Below are 19,947 nucleotides of genomic sequence, written 5' to 3'. Positions count from 1 at the left end.
CGTCAGCAGTAGAAAAAATAGAAAGAGTAGAAAAAGCAGGAGTGTCCCTCCTCCAGAAGAAGCGGAAACGTTTTTTCTTCTTTTCCATGAGCTTTTCCACGACCACTTTTTTCTCTAGGATGAGGGTTCTCAACTGATCGGTTGTTTCTTCAACTTCCTTCTCAAGTTTCTGGCATCTTTGCTCCATTTCTTTTAATAGATTGCACTTGTCTGTATTTTGCTGTTGTTTTTCCTTGTGCATCTTTTCTAACTGCTCATTTCTTCTTGTGATTTCTTGAAGCTTACGCTGCAGGTCTTCATTTATTTTCTCTTGTTGCTGCTTTTGTGCAAGCATTTCAGCGTTTTCACACTTCAAGTTGTCTGAGTTCAACAACATCTCATTAATGACCTCTGAGTGTTTTTTCGCCATTTCATTGATCCTACGCTGCATCTTTGAACGTCGTTTTTCCAATACTTCTCCTTCCAGTTCAGGTGTTCTGTCCTTCATTGTATTAATTTGTTCAGTTGTAGATTTCTTCTCTCCAAGTCCTGGAGAATACGTTTTTTTTCTTTTTCCTGTTGCTCTTTCTCTTGAAGAAGCTCTTTATTTTTGCACTCTGTTTCATCCAGCCTGACTGGATTTGGATTTATTGAAGAAGGACCACCAAAATCTTTGTTCTATTTGGTGTACATGTTAAGAGTTGCTGGACTAACAGTTGGTTTGATTTGCTTCAGAGAATCCTCAAAGTCTTTCATCTTAATGTTGCGCACCTCAGCAGCAGCTATAACACGGACTTGTTCTGGTGCCAACTCTCTTATTGGGCCAAGTGCAGCATCTTTGGCTAATGCTGTCAAATCGCTCCCTGAATATCCTTCAGTCACTTTTGCAAGACAGGACAGTTCGTCTTGGCTCAGTGGACTCCCGTGCGTTCCCAAAAGATTTTTCAGCAGCGTAAATCTTGTCTTCTCATCGGGTAAGGTCACATATACTCTTTTTGCAAAGCGCCTTAATATTGCTTCATCGAGCTCCTGGGGCCTGTTCGTTGCTCCCATTACAAGTACTCTGTCATCCTTTCCTGACTGCAACCCGTCAAACTCAATGAGGAACTCAGTTTTTAAACGGCGAGAGGCGTCGTGCTCCCCCTCCCTCCTTTGACAGAGCAAGCCGTCCACTTCATCGATGAAGATTACTGAGGGCTGTCTCTCTCTTGCAACTGCAAAGAGTGCTCGTACGAGCTTCTCGCCTTCTCCCACATATTTGGAGGTCAAACTAGCAGCACTGATGTTGAAGAATGTTGCATTAGACTCTGCAGCAACTGCTTTGGCGAGCATGGTCTTCCCATTTCCTGGTGGGCCAAATAAAAGCAAGCCACGTGCAGGAGCTCTCAGACCAGTAAAGAGATCAGGTCTTAAGGCAGGAAGGATGACAATTTCTTGAAGTGCTTGCTTTGCCAGATCCTGCCCTGCGATGTCATCAAATGACACAGTCGCTCCACTGTATACAATTTCATTTGTAATTAAGCTGACCAGTTTACTGTCCACATTCTTTTTCATATCCCTCTTCGGGGGCTGTTTCACAGCTGCCGGTCTTCCATTCTGAGTTTTTCCCACCCGAGTGGTTTTCTTTGCATCAGTTATTCTTAATGGAGGTCTTACAGAAGTGGAGGGTCTGATGGTGGTGGAAACACCTGCGGGTTGACTTTTAGGAACTGACTTTGGCTTACTTGCAATTGTTTTGGTCGACATTTCTCTTGCGCGACTTCCCCCCTGTTCACAGTCATAACACGGTAAACTAGTCATAAACGAAAACGTTTAGGCTATTTATCGCATTTAAAGGTCTTTCTTTGGGACAACGTCACAGAACACAGAAACGTCACAGGGCTTTGGAGCGTGATGTTACAGAGGTTTACAAATACTTTCAAATATAGCTCTGGTCGAACGTTTGAAGGCTGCGAACAAACTGACTAAAACTTGCTGCTCCTGACCCCTATTTATAGAAAAACTTCAAAGGCTCAAAGGCATGTGCTTGTGACATCATCACATGTCCTTGTGACATCATCACATGTCCTTGTGACATCATCACTCTTCATGAATCAGATTGTCACATGACATTTTAGAATGGGGATGTTTTTTTTTAAACCGTTTTCAAATTTAACCCTCTGTGGTCCAGGGTATAATTGGCCGTTCTTGACTATTTTTGATTTTACCTCTATATTTCACCTTTAAAATATGTTTTTCTTGCCTTATTTGGCACCATTATTTTCAGCACAACCTCAAATATCTGAAATTTGAGTTATTGTTTTCATTTTGGTATACTATATTAGCACAGTTGATCTAAATTAATAACACAATAAATTGTGTGTGCATCTCCTGTTTTGTCATGGTTGTATGTCCCGGTTCGTGACAGGCTGCATGAGCTCATCTGGTGGGAGTGTAGTACTGTAGTATTTCAGGCATAAAAACGTGGTTTTCACAGACCTTGTCACAGGGTCTGAGTCTAAGATTCAAATTGTAAACACACAAACACTCAGGCTTGCTGCAAACCTTAGCTGATCCCCCGTGGGCTTAATTTACTGCCATTGTTTACGCACCATTGTAATTGCTTCTCTAGTTTGGCATTACACTTTAATTATGGAATGTAATTATATTTTGTCTATTTTTAGTTGTGGCATTGTGTTGTAATTAATGAAGGGCCTGCACACTCCAATATCAATTTACAATTTAAATTCTCCACAGCATGTTTAACTACATTATGTTGTGCCTTTCCAGAATCCCAGATTTACTTACACATCTCCCTTTATGATACATTAGTACTACATTTGACCTAAACCTTTTCCATCCTTTTTCCAAACTCTCATTCATTTTTTACCTGATAACCAAAAACTGTGATAGTGAAAGGCTGAAATATTTCTAGGGGTATGAGATTTCTGTGTGTTTTCTGTAGGTGAGCAGCTGCGAGAAGTTTGGCTACGGGGTGATGGTGACACAGGTGGCAGCAACTGCTCCGGGAGTTGTGGCTCTGCACAGTTCAGGTACTATTGCAGTTATTTGGACACAACAAACACTTGTCAGCTGTGATGCTTAAGGCTTATATTATAAGTTGTTGTTGTTGTTTTTGTGTTGTCGGTATAAAGGAGACTTAAGGCAGCTTAGGGAGAAATGTATTTGTCAAACCGTTTTTGTTTGGGTAAGAAAGAGTAAGAAGAGGCGTTCTTTTTTGATAAATGGATTCACATATCAGTTGTATACTGATACTAGGTTTATCCATATGCAAAAGGCTCCAGGAAATACCGTACTCTTGTCAAAAGAGGTCAAAAAATGAAGCTAGTGAACAAATATTTTAATCCTGCATTCTTTCTATTGGCTAGAAGGGGCGACTCAACTGGTTATGGGAAAAGAAGTCTGATTACTTATCAGCCCTTCGCTTATAACAGCACCGCTGCGTTCTGAAACCTATTCTCTCCTATGACTTTACCCACGCAAGAACAGTTCCCTGCTGTGTTGAGCAGCGCTGGCTGTGGAGCACTCATGTGTTCCATGATGTGACATATGTTTGTGCCATCGATAAAAAGGCAGACTGACAGAAAGAAGGATGACCTCAAAAAGTGATATAGTCCAGACAGAGCTTACAAATGATGGGCCATTTGCTAAACCTGCAGCACACACTGCTTTCTATTAAATACTGCACGTGCAAAGTATGTATAATATGTGCTTGTCCAATAGATATGCTGTCTTAGCAGCTATTTACAATGTTACATAAGAAACAAATGTGGGATCCAACCACCATGCTACTAAAGAGACACTGTGCGTTTCCCCTCCAAAGCAAACCCTCCACTTCAGTGATGGAGTCATGCAATTATTCTACTGGGGTGAAGACAGTTTAATTACAGCATCACTGCAATAACAGTATCCATCCAAAAAAAAAAAAAACATCAAATAAAATTTTAATTATTTCTAAATAAGAAATTCGTGATAAAACAGTTTTCCAATTAACCACTACATAACAGTAGTGTCTAGTTCTTATTTGGTAGGAAATGTCCACCAGTGCTGTAACGTTTTCAAAAATAATAGTAAAAGAAAAAAAGCATTTTGATGAAAAACTAAACCAGCGTGACCTACTGTACAAGTTTGTTTAGGCTGCTTTTGCAGCAGTGCTCTTTATAAAGTCTCCAGGGTGTGATAGTAATAAATCATCTGTGAATGAAACCTTTTACACGTTTAAAATCACTTTGTCTGCCATAGGCAAGAAATCTGTTCCTATAAATACACCGTTTAATTATGTGTTCGCATTGCAACTGCTGCTCTGCCAGAAGTGTAGGTAGAGCAAAGTCAACCTATACATTATACATATCCTCATATTTGAACATTCAATATCAATATATTTTCCACATATTGTGAATATAACGCTGAGTCCTGCCTGACAGCACATTCCCATGAGTGTGCAGAGAGGGAGAAACACGCAAACACCGTGACGAGACAAGAGCACGGGCAGTGTGATGTTACTTCACCTCTAGATGGCACTATTGCACAACCTACAACCTTCTGCATCGTTTCACTGGAATGGATGACAAGTACAGTGCAAAAACAATAACAGGAACAAACTGAGTCCGATATGATATACATATTTATGCCAAAAAAAAATGCCCGTTTGATCTTGTGTTTCCATGTAGGAACAGGGAAAAATGTCTATATTGTGTTGTCTGGTTCACCTCGGCAGAGTTCTATGGCTTTGGCAGGAGGGTTGAGAGGAAACAGAAAGGGCCTTTACCGCCTGCACCTGGCATGTTTGTGATGAAGCAGCTGCCTCTACTCCTGCTGAGCCTCCTCCCTGTACCTCTGAACCCGAGTGAGCAGAGAGCACCGACGGTCATGCACACACACAGATACTGTACACTTCAACAGACACTGGAGATACAAATGATGGGCCATTTGCTAAACCTGCAGCACACACTGCTTTCTATGTGAAAGAACCATTCTGTGAGAAAAACTCTACTGCTCATTTGATCTATGACCTCTGAAAAACAGTTCATGATTTCCATTACTATTCAATTATAAAAAAAAAAAAAGTACATTCCCTGGGTTATACAGCACTGATATGCAAAGCTTAATTGTATATCTGTAACTCTAGAACTGCAGTATTTATAGTTTTCTTAGTTTAATATTTCAATTTCATATTCTTCTTCTAAGTATAAAATCCCTTTTGTTATATTTGTCTCATTAATTTAACTGAAATACACTGAAAATTGCTCACAAATTAAGGTTTATGTGTCAATACAAATGCAGGTTTTATTGCTGGGAGCTTCCCGTGATGCACTGACTATTTCTTCTTCCATGACACTAATGTTTTGTCTTTGCTTCATCATTTATGTACTGTACTGTATCCCCAGTTTTCCAGCGAGGGCTGCGTACATTTTGATTGCATTAACGTTTTTATCCAGCCTTTATGTGCAAGCTTGAGCTGCAAAATTCAAATGTAGTTACTGACAGGCCAAAGTGCAACAGGGAAGAGATTAAATGGGATCAAAGGGAGTGGCATTATAAATTCCTTCCTTCCTGAGATTCAAATCCTCCAATCAAAACGGTGCCAGCAATGCAAAGACAGATTTCTTTAAAAGATTGGACACAATAACAAAGTCAGTCGTTTATTTATTAAAGCACTGTTAATAATTTTAGTTGCTGCTATTTCAAATAAATGTTTGGTACAACAAATTTCTCCGTGTTCTGTCTCAGGCTTTATTCGGGCCCTGGTACTAGAGCTATGGTCTGTTCTTGAGTGCAGCAGTGACGACATCAGAGTGGTCCGTCCCAAACCAACTCCCATTGACCCCACAGATAGGAGTTGCATTAAGGTATTGTATGTATGTGCGTGCGTGTGTGTGTGAGAGAGAGGGAGAAGGAGAAACTTCCTGGAGCCCACAATGCCCCAATTTTTAGATATCTACATAATAGTACAGACACAGATCTCTTAGAAGTTTTGCTTTTCCATCATGTTTTTAGCTCACTGGTTACAAAGGTGTTTAAATTGATTAAAATTAAATTGATTCCAATTATTATTAACCCAGGACTCAGAATAGTGGTCCATGTGTTGCTGTGATACCAGCAGCCATGTAGAAAATTCACTTGTGAATATTCATATTTAAGAAACTGGCAATAGTGATTTTGTTAACAAGAAAGGCTTTTTGCTGATTGGTTTATGGGTGTCTGGGCAAATAAGCCTTACTTTCATAAGACTGCATTTTTAGTTATGTTTTTGGCAGAATTTCTCTCAGGAAAGCTTCAACAAGCTCCAGCGTGAGCCTGTCTGTGTGTGTCTGATGCTTGGCCTCTGACAGCAGCCAAGTCATCTCTCTCAGAGAGACTAGCCAAGTGAATACGGACAGCCAGTGATGTGTAAACTGTGTCCTGCCACAGGCGACTTTAAAGTCTGCCTTATCAGTGGGTTATACATATATGCTGAGGTCAAAGGAAAACTAAATATACACACACCAGCACTTTGGTGAATTAACTCGAGTCTTTGCTTTAATCTGTGCTAAGTACAGTAGGAGGTTTGGTAGTACATATGAAGATAAGTTCACACATGCACAGAAACATCAGAAGACACATGAAAGTATAGATATTTCTATTTTAGAAAAAAAAATCCATCGTATCTTGTTTTTTTCTTTACGTTTCTTTGAAGCTGTTTAATATAATCTAAGTTGTAGCTCGTTTGTGCAAGTGTCTCTCTTTTTTTCCTTTGATGCTTTTGATGATATGTTTTCCCTGTTCTACCAGACCCAGTGAAAAATGCAGGGAGCTTTCCTGTAGTTTAATATTCTTCAGGCTGCAATAGGTTTCTGCTCAACCACTCTGCTCAGAATATATGTCTTATTCAGTTTTGAGAGTGTGGTAAACCATGTTTTACCTTTGCAATCATAAATTCTTTTTACATTTTGTTTTGCTTTGAATACTACAGATATTATTTGTCATATTATCGGTAGTGTTTGTAGTTGAATAGTGTTATATTATTATTATGTGTTAGGATTTGATCAATCCATGACGTGCACAAATGCATTCACAATGGTCTTTAAAAGCAAATACATTTTTTCTCTCTAACAGCTGCTGTATTTACTTTCCTCTTCAGTCCTTCCTGTACTTGGTCAACCTCCTCTCCTCTTCCCAGTCGGTGTGGCAACTGCTGGGCCGACAGTCTTTGGCCAACAAAAGCGAATACACCCTGAGGGAGATGCCAACCTCCATACCTGTAAGTGTTTTTCTTCTTCTTCTTTTCCACACACTGCAGTTTTTTTTTGTCATCCATCTGAGGGCATGTTTGCACTTTTTATTTGGCCTCCAAACACCACCCACCCATTTGTTTTACTTCAAACGCATTCAAATAAACCCTCTCACACTGAGACTGATATACGTTCTCCACCTTACCCATTGTAAATTTCCACACAGTTTTCGTTTTGCACCCTATCCGGTGCATTCTTGTTCAAAGCCTCTCATTTTACTCCACAGGATTTGATTGACAGACTGATTGCCGTGAATTCGGATGGGAAGATTCATTCTCTCTTCCACTACGAAGAGAGTCACACATTCGGCCTAAGGTGGGATTCATTTTTTTTTTCATATTACTTAACATCAGTGGGGAAGTAGACGATATCAGATTATCACCTGGTGACTGCACACACACTTCAGCCTCTGGCAATAGGAGACTGGCATGGTGACGTAATCGGCCTTAAAATGCGGCCTTTAAGGCTGCAGACCCTGAATTGGGATACAGCCTCTGAATCGCTGCATCTTGTAGCTGTGTCGTCTTAAATTGGTCATGTGATTTTGACGCGCCGGCGCGTCCGGCAACCCCAGAGGTTTAACTTAATATTTAAGTGTCTCTTGGTTTTAGACTAGTTGTTTAGTCTAATTTGATGTTTTAAACCAGAAAAGGAAGAAGAGGGCTTAGAATTACAGGTAAGAACTGCTCAGTGGTATGTGATAAACTGTAAATGTAAAGCTTACAGGTCAGTCCTCATGTTTTTAAATTAGATTTTGAGTCTATACATGGCACATTATGCTTTTGCATGTTGTGAAATGTGCTGCAAAACAAACTGAGGTAAACTAACTGGTTTACTGTGATGGATTTAAAGTGTGTGTGACTGGTGCGCAGTGGCTGTGGTGCTCACGGTCAGAGTTCAGTCACAAAGAGGGTAACAGAGATGAATTTAAAGTTAAGGTGATGGTGCTTAGATTCATTCACAGACTGAAACCTTCACACCAACTTTATCCTGTGTCTCTTAGTTTTAGACTAGTTGTTTAGTCTATTTTGATGTTTTAAACCATATCACAGGGTTTTTACTTCACCATTTACGGGGTTTTAACAAGCAAACAAAAGACAGATCGTGATGTTTGAAAATGTTTTGGAAATATTCTTTAAAGATTAGATGTAAAATACGCAGAGGATAAATTCAATTGGTTTATTAGTTTATTACATAAGTTGAAAAAAAGTTAAACAAGTAAATAAAGAAACAACATAAAAGAAAAGTAAACAAAACAAATCGGTAAATAAAGGAAAATGGTAATAAGAAGGGAAAAAAAAAGAAAAGAGAAAACCCCAACAATCCCCTCTGAGCAAGCACTAGGCGACAGTGGGGAAGAAAAACTGCCTTTAAACGGGCAGAAACTTCCGGCAGAACCAGGCTCACGAGGGGCAGTCAACTGCCGGGACTGGTTGGGGTGAAAAAAGATGAAGGAGAGAGGGAAGAAGTGTTAGGAGAGAAGGGGAGAGGAGAGGTGAAAATTAAGATGGAACAGAGGTGGAGGGAGACGAGGTGACGTCAGCAGTAGAAAAAATAGAAAAAGTAGAAAAAGCAGGAGTGTCCCTCCTCCAGAAGAAGCGGAAACGTTTTTTCTTCTTTTCCATGAGCTTTTCCACGACCACTTTTTTCTCTAGGATGAGGGTTCTCAACTGATCGGTTGTTTCTTCAACTTCCTTCTCAAGTTTCTGGCATCTTTGCTCCATTTCTTTTAATAGATTGCACTTGTCTGTATTTTGCTGTTGTTTTTCCTTGTGCATCTTTTCTAACTGCTCATTTCTTCTTGTGATTTCTTGAAGCTTACGCTGCAGGTCTTCATTTATTTTCTCTTGTTGCTGCTTTTGTGCAAGCATTTCAGCGTTTTCACACTTCAAGTTGTCTGAGTCCTGGAGAATACGTTTTTTTTCTTCTTCCTGTTGCTCTTTCTCTTGAAGAAGCTCTTTTTTTTTGCACTCTGTTTCATCCAGCCTGACTTTCAGCACTTCGTATTTTTTCTTTATGCCTTTGAGTTGGTCCTGCATTTGTGTGACCCCTTCCTTTTTCTGTCCGAGGATTTGTGCAGTTTGTTCCATAGCTTCATCAAGCGTTCCTTGGAGCGCCTGATTCTTTTGCTCCATGTTTTGGAGATCCCTTTGCATCTCCCCAATAGTAGCATTCGCGCGTTGAAGCTGGGCAGACGTTTCTTTTAATTCAGCACTCTTTGTCTTGTTTTCCTTCATCAGGAACAAAATCTTCTGTCGTGCTTCACCAAACTTTCCTTCCCAGGCCTCACTAATAATTTTTGTGTAAGGCTGGCGTTGCTGTTGTTTTTCCAGCTCTTGATTTCGTGCTTCCAATTGTCTGCACTTCTCCTCCAGTTGAAGCTTCTCTTCTTCAATTTGTTTAATTTTTGCATGTAGGTCGGAGTTTTCCTGTAATGTCCTTTGGACTGATGAGGCACCAATGGATCGTGTCATATCAGGCTTCCCTCTTGAAGTGAGTGGCCGGCCAGACCTCGAAGGAGAGGCAGCAAGATTGTTTATTCTTTGTTGGCATTTTCGTGGATACATTTTTAATCCTGTGCACAGTGACTCTGAAGAGGTTTACAAATACTTTCAAATATAGCTCTGGTCGAACGTTTGAAGGCTGCGAACAAACTGACTAAAACTTGCTGCTCCTGACCCCTATTTATAGAAAAGGCTCAAAGGCATGTGCTTGTGACATCATCACATGTCCTTGTGACATCATCACATGTCCTTGTGACATCATCACTCTTCATGAATCAGATTGTCACATGACATTTTAGAATGCGCCCCCTGCCGCCATCACAGTAGGCCAGACAAAGGATACAGCTTCAGCTATGGTGGTACGTGTGTAGTCGGTTGCAATGTTAGATCTCACGATCGTGAAGGCAAGAAACTGGATTAATCTTTTAATCGTTTTCCATCCTGGCGGCAACGTGAGGGATCCCATGTATCCGATATCACCAAACAAAGACGCCAGGCATGGATTGCAGCGGTGAGACGAGCGGATATCGAGTTCCGTGCAATCCCCAGCTTTTTGTTGGTTTGCTCGCGGCATTTTCTCTCCGGTGAGTTCTAAAGTAATTCATATCACTATCCGATTGTTGAGTCTGACGTCACTAGCCGTGTCTGGGCCTAAACTCTGCTGCAGGTCCATATATCAAATGATCACTGTGGCATTACTGAGAGTTAAAACACTGTCTTAAGTCTTTCATCTTTAATAAAATTATCAGCGTTCTGCTCTACCAGGTGTAACAACTGAGTTAAACATCCAGGCATCCATGACAATGGAATTTATGACATATGAGTTAGAAGTTAGCAGCAAGTTAGCTCGCTAGCTTCTATCTAAATACAATATAGCATGTCCTGACTGCGGGGTTTTGGAAACAAATTAAAACGTACAGCTTTCTTATCACTTCCAACATAAATGAAGACAGAAAACTAAACAGCAGTGACAGTGGCTGCAAATTTTACCAGGGTTTTAGTCAAATGCCCCCCTGTGATTTTACCTGCACCCTGCGATTTGATTTTTAGTTATTTTAACAGCAAACTGAAGAAAAGCCTTGACTCCGTTGCTCCACTCACCACCAAAAAGATTAACGTAAAACATGCATCACCCTGGAGAAACGAAGAAGTCAAAAAACTCAAAAGAAATTGCAGGGCAGCAGAAAGGAGATGGAGGAAAAATAAAAATAATATCAACCATCAAATATTTTCCGAGCAATTTAAAATGTACAATAATACATTAAGGAAGTCAAGAAATTCATACTTCGCCAAAATAATCAGTATTAACAAAAATAATCCCAAGGTCCTCTTTTCCACCATAGATCATTTATTTAACCCTGATTTTAACAGCTCCCAAAGAACCCCCACAGACTCGCTCTGTGAGCAGTTTGCAGACCACTTCAGGGGAAAGATCAGCGCCATCAGATCTGATATTTTATCTAATCGCGATATGATTGTAAACACATCTGAGGGCTCGATTGTACCTGAGGAGACACTGGACAGCTTTGTCCTGGTTAATGCTGAGAACTTTCAGAAGGTTTTCTCCACAGTGAGACCCACCACATGTCTTTTAGATCCAATCCCCTCTTCACTCTTTAAAACACTTTATGGATTTTTTGAGGCTGAGCTTTTATACATGATGAATTGCTCTCTTCAGTTGGGTGTCTTCCCTGCTGCCTTTAAAACGGCGGTGGTGAGGCCCCTTCTGAAGAAGAGCAATTTGGATTGTAATGATTTTAATAACTACAGACCTGTATCCAACTTACCATTTTTAAGTAAAGTCTTAGAAAAACTTGTTTTTACTCAGATTACTGATTTTCTCAATGATAGACAGATCCTGGAGATATTCCAGTCTGGATTTAGGGTGAACCACAGCACAGAGACGGCTCTCCTAAAGGTTTTAAATGATCTTAGATGTAACTGGGACGCCCAAAAGCTCTCAGTCCTGGTGCTGCTGGATCTAAGCGCAGCCTTTGATACAGTAGACCACGCTATTCTTTTAAACAGACTAAAACACATGGTGGGCCTCTCTGGTGCTGTACACAACTGGTTCACTTCCTATCTCTCTGACAGATCTTTTATGGTGAGTATGGATACATGCTCCTCTAAGATCCATAAAATGACATGTGGTGTGCCTCAAGGGTCGGTTCTAGGCCCTGTACTTTTTAATTTGTATATGTTGCCTCTCGGCAGTGTCATCAGGAGGCATGGAGTGAACTTCCACAGTTACGCTGATGACACGCAGCTGTACATCTCCGTGTCTCCTGATGACACCAGACCAATGGATGCCCTTTTTAACTGTATCTTGGATATAAGATCTTGGATGGCAGAAAACTTTTTACAGCTTAACCAGGACAAAACTGAAGTTTTAATTGTCGGTCCTGAAGCTCAGAGAGAGAAACTCTTGTCTAAATTAGAGGCATTTTCACTATGTCCTTCGCTACAAGTGAAAAACCTGGGTGTTATTTTTGACTCTGAGCTTGGTTTTATCCCACATGTTAAACATGTAACCAAAATTGGATTTTATCATCTAAAAAATATAGCCAGAGTCCGCCCTATTCTCTCTCGGGCCAACACGGAGATGCTGATGCATGCTTTTATTGCCAGTCGCATTGATTACTGTAATGCCCTGCTCTCTGGTCTTCCTAAGAAGAATATTTCAACTTTACAACTCTTGCAAAACTCGGCAGCTCGTGTGCTGACGAAGACCAGAGGGCGGGCCCACATTACACCGGTTTTAGAATCGCTGCATTGGCTCCCCGTGTGTTTCAGGATCGATTTTAAAGTTCTTTTATTGGTTTTTAAATGTCTTAATGGTCTTGGGCCTTCTTATCTCTCAGATCTGCTTTTACCATACGAACCCTCGCGGACCCTGAGGTCCTCTGGTACTGGCCTTTTGATTGTCCCTAAAGTCAGGACACATACTCACGGAGAGGCAGCTTTTCAGTGGTATGGTCCTCGTCTGTGGAACAGCCTGCCGGAGGAGCTCAGGGCCGCAGAGAACGTACATGTTTTTAAGAACAGGCTCAAGACCCACCTTTTTAATTTAGCTTTTACTTAGCGTTTATTTATTTTTTATGCTTATTTATTCTATCCTGTTATTCTATTATTAATTTAGGATTTACCTAATATTTTTTGATTTTATTCTTATTCATTTTTTAATCTTCTTACTCTATTTATATTTATATTTATATTGTATCCTGTTCTTATTTATTTTATCATTTTACCCTGTATATATCGTATTGCGTCATATCTCCAGTGTTTCCTCGGAGGGCGCTCTCTGCACCGGGGCTGTTATTGACCGTGGCTGCTGGTCTCTGGGGTCCTCTCAGCCTGGTTGGGGGGCTCCTTGGCCTCCCTCCGGCTGTGTGCCCAGCCCGGAGGCTGCGGTCTGTGACCGGCTCCCGGTGCAGACGGCTCTCTGTTATAATGTTTCCTCACTTGGCTCATGCGAGCCCAGCCCAATTTTTACTCTTTAAGTGTGCGCGTGTGTGTATGTGTGTGTGTGGGTGGGGGTGGGGGGATATATGTGTATTGAGAGTGTGGGGAGTGAGTTGGAGGGTGGGGTGGGCTGCTTTTAACTATGTAAAGCACTTTGTGCTACATTTTTTCTGTATGAAAAGTGCTTTATAAATAAAGCTTGATTGATTGATTTGTAGGGTTACTGAAGTTGGGCTAGCTGGTATATAATGATGTGCTACGTGACCGCTAGTAACACAGCTATGTTAGCACAATATAAACACGCTAACTTTTTTTCCACTCGATAAAAGTTAACGTGAGTGTTCTCGGTGGTCAGGAACAAATGTAATCGCATGGCAGGATGCTGTAAAAGGACCAAACCAAAAGGCTTTTAGTGGGGTTTTTTTCAATGCGCTGCGGTCATAGATAATGAGATAAAACATGCTAATGTGTGATGCTGCAGAACCACGTCATGTCGACTGAGTAGCTTTTGATTTGGCATTATTGCAGGCAAACCAGCATATGAAATGGATGTAACAAATCCAGACTGGGCACCAACACTGCACATGGGGCACGACGACAAACCTGTGTCAGACTCGGACCGGCACGCAAGGCGTATGCAACGGAAGCGAAAAAGAGCACCCATTGCAGGTAAACACCCCCCTCTGAAAACATACTAAATTGCTCTTATGGTACACTAATCCGCACATAACTTAAAGATGAATCACACACCTGTCATTGGAATATTGGTGTACATTAACCTTAAGTCTATGCACTATTTTTTATCTTACAGGCTTGATGATCGATGAAGGTCTGACAGAAGAACAACAACCATGTCATGGAGGCAGTGGACAGCAGTTGTGTTGGACAAGTGGAGGTTGACGTACCAGCTGCAAATGTGGACAGTGGTGATGGGAGTGACAGCGTCACGGAAGCTGAAGGGCAGACGAAGGACTGTGTGTGCAGTCAACAGGGCAGAGCAGAAATAAACCGGCTGTTGGAGGAGAACAGACTGCTTCGAGCACAGTTGCAAAAGACAGAGCTGAATGAAACTTTCTTAAAGGACGATACCGAAAAAGTAAGATATTACACTGGACTATATTGTTATGCAGTCTTAATGTCCCTCTTCAACACTGTCAAAGATTTCCTGCCAATACCGAAGAAACTGACAGGTTTCCAAATGCTCTTACTCACACTAATGCGTCTGAGACTTGATCTTCCAGTCCAGCATCTTTGTCATCTATTCCATGTGTCGCACAAAACACTGTCTTCTGTCTTCACCGATACCATTGATGTTTTGTATGCCCACTTAGGAGCACTGGTGCACTGGCCTGAGAGGCACTGTCTGCAGGCGACAATGCCTCCACAGTTTACTGAAACTTTTGGAAAACGAGTAGCAATCATTGTTGACTGTTTTGAGATTCGAACAGAAAGACCATCTAATTTAAAGGCACGCGCACAAACATACTCTCATTACAAGGGTACACAGACCATAAAATACCTCATCGGGATTACACCCCATGGAGCTATTTCTTTCATTTCCAGGGGATGGGGGGTCGTGCATAGAGCAGGGCGATATGGCCAAAAATATTTATCACGATATATATTTGAAAATTTGCGATAACGATATAACCGACGATATAATTGATGCGAGACAAAATACAACTCCACAACATTACTAGCGCAAAAAGACAACCTTCCATTTATTTTCACCTAAACAAGAAGCTGGTTTTTATGTACATTAAAGCTTTATAAAAATGTAACAGTGCAAATGCAAATTCCTTGCTGAAAGTTTAACCAAAAGGCATTTCCAGTAGAAATGGGCTGACATATCCTGAGCATAACCATGTATAATATCCACTGAAGTTAAAAAGAGGTGCTTTGCAACATTAAACTGCAGTGTGCAGTACGCATTTTTCGGACCATAAGGTGCACGGGATTATAAGGCACATTAAGCGAAACAAAGCAGTCAGATAAATCAAACTTTATTAAACTCATTCTTCTTGCTTCCTCCACTTCTGTACCATTGATTCATTAATGTTGAATTCTCTGGCAGCTGCTCTATTCCCATGTTGTTGCAGTATATTAATGACTAACCTGGTATTGTGGATAGATTATCTCAGTTGTTCTCCTGACTGAAGTTTGGTCCGTTTACAGCATCCTGCCATGCGATTGCATTTGTCTCTAACCATGAAGAACCTTCACGTTAACTTTTATAAGTGGAAAAGTGTTAGTGTTCGTCCTCCAGCTTCACTGTTTATGTTATGCTAACATAGCTGTGTCGCTAGCGATCACGTAGCACATCATTATATACCAGCTAGCCCAACTTCAGTAACCCTACAAACGTCACTGCTGTTTAGTTTCCTGTCTTCATTTATGTTGGAAGTGATAGCAGAGCTGTACGTTTGATTTTTTTCAGAAATCTCTCAGTCAGAACATGCTAAATCATGCTTAGGTAACTAGCGAAACTAGCGAGCTAACTTCCGCTAGCTTCCTGCTAACTTCTAACTCCATTAAATGTAATAACTTTTTGTTTTCATGGAAGTTAAACTTTATAGTTACACCTGGTAAAGCAGCAATGCTGATCGTTTTACTAAAGATGAAAGAATTTAGACAGTTTTTAACTCTCAGTGATGCTGCAGTGTTGTTTGACCTGAAGCATACGGAGTTTAGGACCCAGATTACTCCCAGATTTAAGAGCATCTTAGTCCGACAAATACGACAATAACGACGACCGCTTGCATGTTCTGCAAAAAAATGTGCTTTGTCGTGTATCTGACAGACAAACACCAAACCAGTTCCACATCACGGAAGTTGCACCATTTTTACAAACCAATTCTGGTTCATCTGTTTCACTCAACAATCGGCCATGTGCGTATGAAAACAAAGGCACTGCGCATGCGCGTTTTACTCCCATTCTATCGCGATATTTCATTTTCCTATCGTTGCCTAACATTATACCGGTATTACCGTGAATGGTATAATATGGCCCAGCCCTAGTCGTGCATCAGATAAACACATCATAGAGAGATGTGGCATTCTTCAAAAGCTGTTACCAGGGGACGTAGTATTGGCTGACAGAGGCTTTGACATCAGAGATGCTGTAGGAATGATGTGTGCGGAGGTCAAGATTCCAGCTTTCACAAAAGGCTACTGTCAACTTGATGCAAGGGACGTTGAACAAACGAGAGCAATTGCCCACCTGAGAATTCATGTTGAGCGAGTAATAGGTAGTTTGCGCAACAAGTTCAAAATGTTACACACAGTCTGATTACTCTTATCATGTGAGGCTGAAGACACAACACTTCTTGATAAGATCGTTAAGGTTTGCTGTGTTTTTGTTAATATGTGCCCCAGTGTTGTTGTCAAACCAGGGCCAAATGACACTTGCTCCTGTTGAGTATTCTTAAAGCTGTTCTTTTGGATGTACTGTACATTGTAAATAGTTGTACTTTGTGTGAAGTTGTTTTAATAAAACAAAAAAGAATAGTATATTTGTTTGTTTTTCTTTATTATAGATCTATTCACATGTACACAGCAATCACATAAAAATGAAATGCAAACTATTTACATCGCACCACACAGCTGTCATCAATCTTTAACCACAACATGAAACATTACAGGCTATTTAGAGCAGCACGTTGTTTCGAGAAGTATTTCCCAACAAGTTCAGGAAGGCACATTTTACGAAAGAAGTCTTGTGCTTTCTTTAAGCGCGGTTTCCAGAAATCCACAGCAGGGAAGACGCGAGTCACAGCAAGGTCTCTCTGTGTCCACACAACGAGGCCACAGTGGCTGGCGCCCGTAACAAAGACTCAGCGTCTCTGTTGTGTAAACACGCCAGTGATTGGGGTAATGTGGGTGACTGTGTAGTGTAGTTGGTGTAATAGTTTTCGACTCCACACAGTCACTGCTTTGCTGTGCTTCTGCAGCGTATCCAGTAATGGTGACAAATCCTCCAGCGTTGCAATAGGAAGCTGCTCTTAAGCGCAGAAAGAATTGTTTCCAGGGATTTCTATTTGTATCCAGCTTGGCGTGCAGGATCCTTTGTGTAATCTATGCTTACATATGTATTTTACACACAGACAATGTGAAAAATACAACACATTGCTATGGATTGATGCTGAAAGTGCTAATTGCACTAAAAAATTTAGCTGAAAAAAATAACACCAACTAAATAGATAAGCATGTCTGTTAACAAAAACCCCCAAACGCTTTACCCAACTGGGGTTTTTCAACTACCTCACTGACAGAATGAGCCCAGGTATTGCCAGTGCCACTGATGGAAATGAGCCACAGCAGCTCTTCAGCACCTACAAATGAGACCTGCCCACACCAACAAGCAAGAAGGGAGACCAGGTGGCGAGCATCGCCACACTTTCCAATCCAATAAACTACCATTGCAGTTAGTAGTAAGTGGTTGATTAGTGCAGCAACAACAAAAACACACTGAATGTCATTTTAAAATACACAAAATGTTTTATTTTACATTCTATCGAAGTTCCTGCTGGAAAGTGCTGTACTGTACAAGATGCTTCCCTCACCGCAAACTCAGGTTTACTGCTGGATAAATTTTATTTCCACATTAGTCAACTCAACAACCAAGACAGAGCACAATAGAGACAATAAGGGGGTGGCTGTAGCTCAGGCGGTAGAGCAGGTCATCTGCTGATCGGAAGATTGGTGGTTCGATTCCTGGCTTCCCCCAGTCTGCATGCCAAATATCCTTGGGCAAGATATTAACCCCAAATTGCTCTCCGATGCATCCATCGGAGTATGAATGTGTGTGAATGTTACTTAGAAAGCACCTAGAACAATGTGCTTGTGCGAATGGGTGTGAATGGGTGAATGCACAAGTTGTGTAAAGCGCTTTGAGTGCTCAGAAGAGTAGAAAAGCGCTATATAAGAACCAGTCCATTTACCAATATGTGCACTGGTCTAATGATGTTTATGGCTCCCAAAGTATCGAGTATTGAGGTCTATTGCACTGTTGACTATTTACAAAAGTATTGCACAAAAGGTATTGCACAGTGAGGTGAAGAGGCACTACAGCTTAGTTGTTCCCCCCTCCTTTGTCCTCCTGTTTCCCCTCCCTCTCCCCTCCAGAGAGGAGTTAAACAGTCTGATGGCGTGTGGGACAAAGGAGTTTTTAAGTCTGTTAGTTCTTGTCTTGGGGAGAAGCAACCTGTCACTGAACAGACTCTTCTGGTTGTTAATGGCCGTGTGCAGAGGATGCCTGGCATTGTCCATAATGTCCATCAGTTTCTTTAGTGTCCTTTTCTCTGCCACTGTCACCAGGGTGTCCAGCTTCATGCCGACCACAGAGCTAGCCTTCCTGATCAGTTTTTCCAGCCTGGATGAGTCCTTCTTTGCTGTGCTGCTCCCCCAGCACACCACAGCATAGCACTTTAAGAATCTAAAAGATAACAAAATCTGATAGGTAAAAATAACATTTTGAACCAACTAGGTGGTTCCCAAAAATCTGGCGTGCTGTGAGTCCTTAAAAAAATTGAGGAAACCGGAAAAGTAGCAGGACTAAATAACTCTGTACAGCAGATGAACTGTATCTGGAAATCATGTCCTTAAGATGTAGAAAAATATAAAGAAAAGCAAAGACTTGAAGTACCTGAGAGATGCACTGGCCCTTTAATGGATCCATCTGCTGTTTGCTGAAGCCTCATCAGAAACGGTCTCAGTGGAAGGCTGTCAGGAAGCCATTTTTAGTGAAGAGAAACAGGGAGAAAAGGCTGAGGTATGGTAAATTACACGAGAACTGGACTATATCAGTGGCAACAGGTCTTACAGCATTATGAATTCATATTTGACATTTTTGGTTCAAATAATTGTTGATATGACTCCAACAGAGGGTGTTTACATCCATCTGTAAAACACGATGAAGGCTCTGCCAGTGGTGTTGGGAATCTTGAGAAAGCTGATGGAAATATGAACCAGATATTAAGATTTTCATTAATCATGCAGTCCCAGCTGAAAAGCATCTAGTTGGAAAAGGCATATTTTTATTCATTACGACAATGATCCCAAACACACGGTGAATGCAGTAAACGTATACCTAGATCAGTCATGGATTGGCCTCCCCAGAGCCCAGACCTCAACATTTATTAAAGCAGTGTGTTCCGGAAAGAGAGAGTCCAGGCTATGTTCGATAGTAAAGGTGGCCATACCAAATATTGACTTTCAAGTACATTTTTGCCTTATGTACTGTATTTCCATTTATGTTTGCACGTTTCAGTGAATTGCTCTGCCTATTTCCCATTTTCCCAGCAGAATATAACGAAATGAGGATGCCTCAAGACTTTTGCAATATTGTATCAGAAGGAGAAAAAAGGTGACAAATGTCCCAGTTCTTCGTGGTTAATCTTGTTAATGTTGCCTTCTGTTTTCTAATGGTTTCCTGCCAAAAACCCTAAAAAAGTGTTCTCCAACCTCGTGAATTGAAAACACTGGATTTGTTATAGAATAACTTCTAATTAGCTATTATTTCACAGAGGAAATAAGATAATCGATAAAAGAAAAAAAGACGTGAAAAGGAGACAATAAAAGAAGCCCCTTCCTTTCCCACATGTGCTAAACTTAGAGCCAAAGCCTCACCCTGCCGCTTTCCGCTTCATTAGAGCTGTTTAAACAAAACAAGTTTAAAATAGGGTTTCTATCTGAAACAGCACATGCAGTTAAAAGGCCAATGTGGAAAATAA

The 19,947-nt window shown here is 41.0% G+C and overlaps 1 protein-coding gene and 1 long non-coding RNA gene across 2 annotated transcripts; one reads left to right on the top strand and one right to left on the bottom strand.

The window, feature by feature from the left end:
• The first annotated feature begins 9,048 nt into the window (after window positions 1-9,048).
• Window positions 9,049-16,726, top strand: LOC146661725 (uncharacterized). Its single transcript, XM_085418220.1, has 3 exons — window positions 9,049-10,338; window positions 13,745-13,885; window positions 14,028-16,726. Exon 3 carries the CDS (start codon window positions 14,073-14,075, stop codon window positions 14,856-14,858), a length of 786 nt encoding a protein of 261 aa, XP_085274346.1. The 5' UTR covers window positions 9,049-10,338; window positions 13,745-13,885; window positions 14,028-14,072; the 3' UTR covers window positions 14,859-16,726.
• A 967-nt stretch (window positions 16,727-17,693) lies between these two features.
• On the bottom strand, window positions 17,694-19,560 carry LOC146661724 (uncharacterized). Its single transcript, XR_014913251.1, has 2 exons — window positions 18,861-19,560; window positions 17,694-18,650 (listed from the first exon to the last, which is right to left on the bottom strand). It is a non-coding gene; the product is annotated as an uncharacterized LOC146661724 (long non-coding RNA).
• Between the last annotated feature and the right edge of the window lie 387 nt (window positions 19,561-19,947).

The sequence above is a fragment of the Rhamphochromis longiceps genome, linkage group LG9, assembly GCF_057381845.1.
Source record: "Rhamphochromis longiceps isolate RC_006_pf linkage group LG9, R_longiceps_female_GT1.1, whole genome shotgun sequence".
In the NCBI taxonomy this organism is placed as follows: domain Eukaryota; kingdom Metazoa; phylum Chordata; class Actinopteri; order Cichliformes; family Cichlidae; genus Rhamphochromis; species Rhamphochromis longiceps.
Note: the sequence above shows the minus strand (reverse complement) of the source record. Positions and strands in the feature narration are given on the sequence as shown.